Here is a 9,778-nt window from a genome sequence, read left to right as displayed (position 1 = left end):
GTTAAGCAAGGGATGGGGTATGTCACTGATCTACTCCCCATCTTCTGGGTACTAATCTTAAAGCTCTGTTTACATAGCACTACATTACCTTGTTTTGGTTTTTCTGTTGTTTGTTTCGGCGGGGAGTGGGGGGGGATGGGTGGGTTGTTTTGGACTTTTTTTCAGAGCCAAGAACTGAACCCAAGTTCTCGCACGTGCTAGGCAAGTGCTCTACCCCACCAACGCCAAGATTGCATTCTACAAATATTAATGTAGGAAGGCTTCACAAAATTTCTGTTCACATTTCATAAGAAGGAAAAACTCTTTTTTGTTCAAGATGCAAATTTTGAGGAGGAAATAGACAATAATTTCAAATGTCAAGGATCAGAGATGAAATAGAGCTGAAAAAAGGGATTTGTGTGCACTGCTGACCCTCAAAGAGCAGTACCTTAGTGTTGGGACAGACCCCAGATTACAGAGCTGCAAGAGCCAGAAGCACTGAGCTAAGTGAGCTCAATGGAGCTTTCTCAAGGCTCCAGGAAGTGTAAGCAGAGAGGGCCTGGCTATTAGCTATCCTGGGTATGAGTAGCCTGACAGCACTCCTATTTATTGAGCTTCAGCTGTGTCATTTCCTAGATATGTGCACATCACATATATTTCCACATTTAATCCTCACACTACTTCATGAGATGAGTGAAACCCTACCCATCTTGCTAATGAACTCATTTGCTGAATGAGTTCCAAAGAGGTTAACTTTCTAGTAAGCAGGAGTTAGAACCCATCTGTTTCCAAAGCTCTTTTTACAACAGTCACATGCCTGGTAGAGCCAAGGGAGGGTTGACTAGTTGTTATTTTAAGAAAGGAGAGGCTTAGGCACGGTCATTGGCGGAAAGGAATAAATCCTCCCTAATGCCTATGCAAAACCTCCCACTCTGCCACTCTTGTCTTACCAGCTCACTCTCTAGTTCCTGAATTCCAAATGTATTTCACCCTACCAATATCTGGTCTGAGAAGACAGAGGTGGGGCCAGGTGGGACCAGGTGGAGTGAGAATGTGGTTAATGGGAATCACAATAAGCTCAACCTGCCTAGTTTGGTGGCACACTGCTATGATCCCCACTAGTCCAGAGGCTGAGTCTTAAGAATCACAAATCTGAGACCAGCCTCAGCAACTTAGCAAGACCCTATCTCAAAATAAAAATAAAAAGGAATGGAGATGTAGTTCAGTGGTAAAGTACCCCTGCATTCAATCCCCAGTACCGGGAAAACCAAACAGAACAAAAACAAACATCAACTATCTTTTTTCACATGCTTTGTCTTCAGGACAAGTCAAGCTGTAAGAAACATATTTCCCACTGCAAATGTGTGATCTACATTGTGAGCTACGTCAGTTTTCTGTTTATTAAAATACAGCTGGGCACAATGGTGCACACCTCTAATCCCAGCAGCTTGGGAGGCTGAGACAGGAGAATCAAAAGTTCAAGTCCAGCCTCAACAATTTAGAGAGTCCCTAAACAATTTTTTGAGACCCTGTCTCAAAATAAAGAAAAATTAAAAGGGTTGGGGATCCAGTTCAGTGATAAAGTGCCCCTGGTTCAATCTTTAGTACCAAAATAAAATATCTATAGATAGGACTCCAATCAAGAGTGGGCACTTGCTCCAGCCATTTTTCCCAGGACTGTTCCTATTCTTTACGTCCAAATCCATATAGCATTAGCAACTGGAATCACCTCCCAGCTCCCTCCCCCTAAGCCCCCAACCCCAGAAGCACTAACCAGATCATATAGCACCTTGGACACCTGATTCCCTCAAAAGAAAAGTGAAAGGGAAGCAGGAGGGAAGAATCAAAAATTGAAAGATCAGTTTGGTACTAGGCACTAGGCATCCTTTACATATACTGGTTCATTTAAGCCTCACATACCCACTCTGAGTTATGTATTAGTGAAATAACTGAAAATACTACTTGATAAACAAAATCATTTATCTGAAGATCTGAATTTAAGGTGAATAGGTGGGAGTTTCAGACCTGAAACTAGCTTTGCCTGGTCCTGGAGTCTGGGTCCGCCATTGGGAATTGGAACATCTGGATTGGGTCCCACCTAAAGTGCATTCTGGCCAAATGGTCTGAAGCACAAAAATGTCCTCAGCATAAGGCAATTTCACCTCTCCAAAGTCCTCAGCCCAGAACTAGGCTGTTGGAGTTTATAGCCAATGATTTTATTATGGATCCTAATTTCTTTAGCAAAGAAACATCTTGAACTGGTCATGAACAAAGTGACTTTCTCTGACCAGTGAGCAGGTGGCTATTCCATTTCCATCCTCAGAACTGACCTCCTGCTGCCCAGGGAGGGGGAGTGGGGAGAAGGGAGGGTGAGGAGAGCCTGATGTCACTCAGCCCTACATAAGGGCCTCTTTTAGGATCCTGCAGGCAATTTGGAAGCAGCTGGAGGAGCGAGTTAGGTCCTGGTTGTGGGATTTTTTTTTTCTTTTTAAAGACAGACACAAACACAGCTGTTGGGTAAAAATGCCGCCTCCACAGAAAATCCCAAACCTCAAACCTTTCAAGCAGAGGAAGAACTTAGGTAAAGTTCTTGGGGGAGCTCGCTGGGTTACCAGAGAAAAAAGCAGAGCAAAAGATGCAGCCTGCTCTTACTGTCTACTTATTCTTTTGTACTTGAACTGTTCGCAGCAACCAGACAACAGGAAGTTGCTGGAATCCGGGCAAAGTTCCCAAACAAGATCCCGGTAAGACTCCATTGTACTTCCTTAGTGGGGCCTGGGATCCTGTCCTCTGATTAAATCAAGACCCGCTGGAGGCCTCCCTCCTCTGTTCCAAGTTCCTAGCACTGAGCTCTGAATTTCATTCTGAAGGGCTGAAACTCTTGACAGGTGATAGTGGAGCGCTACCCCAGAGAGCAGTTCTTGCCCCTGCTGGACAAAACCAAGTTCCTGGTCCCGCAGGAGCTGACCATGACCCAGTTCCTCAGCCTCATCCGGTAAGTGACAGTGCACGCAGGTGCTTGTGTGTGTGTGTGTGTGTGTGTGGTGTGTGTGTGTGTGTGTGTGTGTATGTGCCTGTGCAAATGCCTGCTGTACGTACCTGGGCCTTTTCTTTGTTCTTTGGTTGTTTGATTTGGGGGGGTGGGGGGGAGGCCTACAGGAGAAGATAGATTGGTTTTTGTGACTCATCTTTATATTTTGTAGTATCCTGAAAAGATACTCTTAGAACTACTCTATTTTAAACAGGTGGGGAAAACCCCCCAGACAACAGTTCTAAAAATCTGCCAAGATTTCTAAGAATTTCCTAAAGTAGTCTTGGCTCCAAGGTACTCCAGAAGAGCCTTTCTTTCAGATACCATCTGAAACCTAGTCTGTCTGTCCCCTGGAGCAATTCCTCCTCCAAGTGTTTGTGCGCCTGGAGGAGCCGGACCTTTTCAGAGGGGAAGGGCTTTTTGCACTGCTCAGAAAATGAAGTTGGAGCATAAGACCCTCTCCTTCCTTTGGTTTAAGGTAAAGGCACAGCCAAGAAAATGCAGCTAGTTTTAAAGTATGAGAGAGCCGGGCGCGGTGGAGCACACCTGTAATCCTAGTGGCTCTGGAGGCCCAGACAGGAGGATCGCAAGTTCAAAACCAGTCTCAGCAATGTCGAAACACTTAACAACTCAGTGGGACCCTGTCTCTAAATAAAATACAAAATAGGGCTGGGGATGCGGCTCAGTGGTTGAGCGCCCGAGTTCAATCCCCAGTACCGCCCCCCAAAAAAAGTGTAAGAGGGTTAAGATGAAAATGTGGAGAAAATAGAGACAGTGGGGAAGTCTTTTTCTTGGTATTTGAGTTTGAACCCAGGGGTGCTTTTCCACAGAGCTACATCCCCAGTTCTTTTCTTTTTAAATATTTGTCTATTTATCTATTTATTTATTGGTACCGCTGAAACAGAGGTGCGTTCCATCCCCAGCGCTTTTTATTTTTTATTTTGTGACAGAGTCTCGCTAAATTGCTTAGGACCTCCCTAAATTGCTGAAGCTGGATTTGAATTTGCAATCCTCCTGCCTGAGGTTCCCAAATTGCTGGGATTACAGGTGGCACCATCTGCCTAGCTATTTTTATTTTTATTTTTTTAGGTACCTGGGACTGAACCCAAGGGGCACTTAACCAGTTAGCCACATCCTTAACCCTTTTTATATTTTATTTAGAGGCAGAGTTTCACTAAGTTGCTTAGGGCCTCCCAAGTTGCTGAGGCTGGATTTGAACTTGGGATCCTGCTGCCTCAGTCTCCTGACTCTCTGGGATTACAGGCAAGGGCCACTGCACTCAGCTATTTTTTTTTTTTTTTGAGACAGAATCTCACTAAATTGCTGAGGCTGGCCCCCAACGTGCTTTCCCCCAACTCAGCCTCCTAAATCTCTGGGGATAGGGAAGTCTTCATAGTGTTGAAAAGTCTGTTTGGAAGTACACTCTTGAATGTTTGGTTTTAATTTTTTTTTTTTACTCCGTTATATAAAAGCATTCCCATTTTCTCCTCTCAGGGACATTTCTTTGTTAAGGTTAGTCTGGTGTGAATGCAGGTGACTGGAGGTAGAATGAAAGTCAGGGATTATATCCCGGCATCAGGGCTGGGAATGTAACTCAGTGGTGGAGTGCATGCTTGGGGCCATGAGTTCGATCCCCAGCAAGAAAAAAAAATATTCTGGATCCCAACACATTCTGTCAGTACTTAACCCCCCCCACTCCACCCCCCAAAAAAGGTCTTTGAGTTTTGAGACTATTCCCTCCTGTGTCACCATCACTCTCAACTTAGATCTCCATCCCAAATTTGATTCTCCTCAATGATTTGAGTGCCCACTGTGTTCTGGGGTGCTTTCTGGGTTCTGGGATGCAGCCATGAACAGGCTAGATAAAGATCCCCTGTCCATAGCCTCCTCCCCCACACCTCTACCCTCATCAAAAGCAAACCTGCAGAAGATGGATATGGAAGCTCTGAGAACAAGAATGCTTCCTTCCCAGCTGGTGGCAACACTCCCAGCCCCAGCTTTCCCTGCCCCCATTGTAGAACAATTATTTTTTACCCAAAGACAGCTGGACATTGTCAGGGCTGGAACATTTGGCGATATGAGTTAGGTGTCATCTGTGGTGGAGGTGAGTCTGACCTTAATGACTGACTTCACATATTATATGGCTGTAAAATGCATCAGGTTCCAGTCACTCCCATCCATCACTGCCCTGTGGACTTAGCCCTCCTGAAAGTTTAAAGCTCTGATGTTGTGAGTGCCACTGTCACCAATTAAAGTGAACAGAAGTGTGTGCTTAAGGTGAGACTGACCCTTCCTCTGGGTTTCTGTGTTTTCATGCCAGATGAATTGGAACTTAACAGCCTTTGATGTTTAAAGCATGTCAACTTTGCTGCCTCCCTATCTCCTTGATGTCAGGGGAGTAACAGCAGGGTAGAGGAAGGATGCACTTTGAGGCAGAAGATCCCCTCCAATGGCCATTCCCAGGCTGTCCAACAATGAGACAGATGCTGGGGAAGATACTTTTAATGTTGGGGCTTATTTGCTTAGAATTTTTGTATTGGCAAGTCTCCTCATTAATAATGAGATTATCTGATACTTTGGGCCTAATTGGGAGTCTGTGTGATTCCTACATCTCCTGAGAAAGGGTAGGGAGCTGGTCAGTCATCTTGAGCATCGTGACCCTATAGATTTGTTGCAGAAAGCTCAGTTCTCATCCCCAATGCCAATGTATTAACGAGGACACAATTTTGAGAAAAATGAAAAAGGTTTATTGCTTTGCTAGCAAAGGAGAAACACAGGGGACTCCTGTCCCAAAGGCTGTGTCCTACCCATCTGCAGGAATAGGGAGCTTTTATAGTAGTAATTCAGAGAAAATGAAATTAGGGAGGAGAGATCAGGGAGAAGTTTAGGGAAAAGAAGATTGGGAAAAAGAAAAATCTAAGTTTCAAAGCCACAAGGGATATAGTCAAAACATCAAGTGAGGGCTGGGGCTGTAGCTCAGTGGCAGAGCTCTTGCCTAGCATGGGTGAGGCCCTGGGTTTAATCCTTAGCACCACATAAAAATAAACAGATAAAATAAAAAATTCTGTCCATCTATAACTACAAAAAAAAAATCAAATGAACCCCTGTTACAGATTCTTGGGCTGCTTCTCAGATCAACCCCTCATATCACCCTCATCCCCATCCCAGGAGCCGAATGGTCCTAAGAGCCACTGAAGCCTTTTACCTGCTGGTGAACAACAAGAGCCTGGTCAGCATGAATGTGACCATGGCAGAGATCTACAGGGACTATAAGGATGAGGATGGCTTCGTATACATGACCTACGCCTCCCAAGAGACATTTGGTTCCTTAGCATCGGCAGACCCCAGTGACCTCGGGGACAGATCTGCAGTCCTCAATAGCCCACTTCAAGAAGAATTTGTCCTCTGAACCGTGTGCACCAGGTGCTGACGGAAGGAACTGCTTTTCTTCTGCATAGGCACTGGAGGGGCCAGAAGGGGCCAGAGATGGATGGTGCGATCAGCTCCAACCAGTGACAGCCAAGCTGTGGCCCTTCCTGGTTTATCTTTTCTGCGCTCCATGCTCTTATATTCTCTAAGAAAAATATGGGCTTTTGTTAAGTTTTATGAATAGCAACTCTCTTCTGAATAAGAAATGTTTAGCTTATATGATGGTTTTGTATGATGAGCTGGCCATATGAGTTAGGTGTCATCTGTGGTGGAGGTGAGTCTGACCTTAATGACTGACTTCACTCCCTGCGGGGAGGAATCCAATGTGGAGGTAGATTTATGGAGAACCTATGACCCATGATACACTGGTGTTGGTGAAACCAGGTGAAACCAGTGAAAATCATGATCAACTCATTTGGGGGGATCCTTATTTGTCCTTAGAAATAATATTTCCTCAGCATTTACCCTCTTTAGCTATTTCCTCTTACTTCCTTTTGTGTGTGTGTCTATGCCATACATATTCATGTCAAACTTGTAACTTCTCAATATAAAGTTATTAAAACCATCTGAGCATTTAAATCTGTGTGCCAGTCTTTATTCCAAGCACCCTTTGTGCCTTAGCTCCTTATCACAACTCTCTATGGTTAACTATTCTTATCATTTTACAGATAAGGAAGCTGAGGCCCAGAAAAAGTCAAGATCATTTTCAGATTCACACAACACAGTCCACCAGGAGGACTTGAGTTCAGGAAATCTGGTTTTTGAAGCCATGAGCCTAACTCTGTGCTACCTGAAGAGCAGTTGCTCTCCTCGATGAGCGCCTACCAATCCTTGAGCTATGCAGTGTGGGTGACACTAACACGGCCTTGGGGAGCATAGTGTCAACTGGAAGCTTCAGCAGCACTCCTTAGATGCATCAGCAGCAGCAGCAGCACAGCAAGCCATAAATGCTCCAACTGTGTTTGGAGGGAATTGGTAACATAAGGTTTTATGGGAAGTTCAGCTTGAGCTGAGTTATGAAGTGTGTATGAGAATTTTATTTAGGAAAGAGTTTTATTTATTCATATTCAGCAAACATTTATTGAGTGCTTACTTTTTGCTAAACACTATATTGGGTCCTGACAATACAACAATAAACAAAATAGGCAAAACAAAACAAACAAACAAACAAAAAACACCCCAGTCCTCCTTTAATTAAAGGCATGCACAGATTTATTGCAGTGAATCCCAATAATATGTATAATTATAATGCACCAAAAATATGAAAAAAATCCAATAAAAATAATTCTAGCAAAGAAAGACATGATATTCAAATACTTATTAAGTACAATAAAAAAGATGATGAAGATGGAGATTAGAAGATAAGAAAACAAAATGATTGGCACATGGAATTCATTATCTAGGATAGTCTAAGAAGGAATAATTTTCACTTGGATCAAAATGGTGAAAAGGAGACAGTGGTAGAGAAATAGCTTTTGTTGAAGAAGCTGAGGCTCAGAGATGGTGTGATCTCCCTAAGTGCCCTCAGCAGTGCCGTGCCTGGTGTTATCCTCAGCTCCCTTTGAGGGTCTGCTGTTCCTGTTCCAGGCTGCTCTTCTGCCAGCAGCTTTTCCCTCCTGGCTTGCCAAAGACGACAATTCCTCCAAAACTCATCCTTTGAGTCAGCTTCACCATATGCCAAGTAAAAACATCGTCTCCCGAATTTGTTCTCCAGACGAATCCTTGTTGCTTTACCTTGATCCAGTGAAGCTATTTCCCAAAGAAATCTACTTCTTAGGATTCACTTTGAACTTGATGAGGGCCCTTGGTTCCTGAATATTCACTGAACTGTCCATGGCCAGTGCTGTTCCTCTTGCTTTCAACCGTCTTCACCTCTTTGGTCTTCACTGGATCACAAAATGTGGGCTGTCCACTGAGGTATGTCCCCAGCCCTTTTTATTATTATTATTATTTTTATTTTGAGACAGGGTCCTGCTATGTTGCTGAGGCTGGCCTTGAACTTGTGATCTTCCCGCCTCCGCCTCCTGAGTTGCGGGGATTACAGGTATTCACTACTGTACCGACTGGGTGAGCTCTTGTGTTATGTTTGGTTTTTAAGATGCTCCCTGGTGTAGATCCCTCTCACACATAAACAGTGTGGAGATGTTAAGGATGTCTTCAGTTGCCTTGTTTAGGGTAGGCATTGTTTGGTCCTTAACCAAACCTCAGTGTATGAGCCCAGCAACCACTCTGTTATGCTACTCATGGAGTCTGGGCAAGGGGATTTCAGAAAGTATACAGACAGTAGCAACAGGTTTGCTCTGCTCCAACATGTTGGGGGACTCAGCTGGGAAGATCCAAATGTCTGTGAATGACTCAAAGGTCTGGGAACTGGAATCATCTGGGGGATTTTCGTTCACCTCCCTGACCCCTGGGCTGGGCTGACTTGAGGCTGGGCCCAGTTGAGATTGAGGACTGGCATGGCTCTAAGAGGCCTCTCAACATTGGGGCTGGATTCCAGGTGCAAGCATCATCAGAAGGAACATCTGGAGGCTGGGGATATGGGCCAGAGACAGCTCAGAAGTAAAGCACTTGCCTAACATATTCGAGATCCTGAATTTGATCCCCAGTACCACAAAGAAAAGAAAGATAGAAACAGCTGGAGAACATATGATCCAAGAATCCAAGACAGCAGCTGACCTGTCAGTAGGAGATGGATTTCAATCAATTTTTAGTGTGGATATTTTTTTCTTTTGTTAGCATTTACACTGTTAACTTAAAATTAATTGGCAATTTGTACTCTGAATTATGACCACTTTTAGTCTATTTTAAACTTTCTATTGAGTTTTTATTAGCTGAGTAATAATTACCCGATTCTTTGTGTTTGTTTTTTTTTCAATGAAAGATTTTCCCATGAAGATGCTTTTCTGGAGAGAAGGGGGTACCAGGGATTGAGCCCAAGGGTGTTTAATCATTGAGCAACATTCCCAGCCCTTTTTATTTTTTTATCTTGTGACAGGGTCTAACTGAGTTGCATAGGGTCTTGCTAAATTGTTGAGGCTGGCCTCAAACTTGCAATCTTCCTGCCTCAGCTTCCTGAGCCACGGGGATTACAGGCATGCACCACCACACCCAGTTTAGATGCTTTTTATTATATGGTCTTTTCCTTGTGGCTTCTGATATTCACGTTTCCCAATAGACTCTTCCAACTCCAAAATTAGGAGGTGTGTGTGTGTGTGTGTGTGTGTGTGTCTATCCAATACTCTTATTCTTTACATAATGTTTACACTTAAGTGTTTGAAGCAACTAGAATTTATTTTGGTAATAGATGCATATGCCAGGTTCCATTATTTTTCCAAA

At 43.9% G+C, this 9,778-nt stretch overlaps 1 protein-coding gene across 1 annotated transcript; it reads left to right on the top strand.

Moving 5' to 3' along the window:
* Positions 1–2,427: 2,427 nt before the first annotated feature.
* Positions 2,428–7,018, top strand: Map1lc3c (microtubule associated protein 1 light chain 3 gamma). The gene is made up of 4 exons (XM_046432484.1): positions 2,428–2,560; positions 2,668–2,723; positions 2,868–2,974; positions 6,179–7,018. Exons 1-4 carry the CDS (start codon positions 2,503–2,505, stop codon positions 6,417–6,419), a joined length of 462 nt encoding a protein of 153 aa, XP_046288440.1. The 5' UTR covers positions 2,428–2,502; the 3' UTR covers positions 6,420–7,018.
* The last annotated feature ends 2,760 nt before the right edge of the window (positions 7,019–9,778 follow it).

Source organism: Marmota monax, unplaced genomic scaffold, assembly GCF_021218885.2.
Source record: "Marmota monax isolate L192 unplaced genomic scaffold, Marmota_monax_Labrador192_F-V1.1 WCK01_AAM20220418_F8-fsc00090, whole genome shotgun sequence".
NCBI lineage: Eukaryota > Metazoa > Chordata > Mammalia > Rodentia > Sciuridae > Marmota > Marmota monax.
The sequence above is the reverse complement of the archived record's forward strand: the minus strand, read 5'-3'. Positions and strand labels throughout refer to the sequence as shown.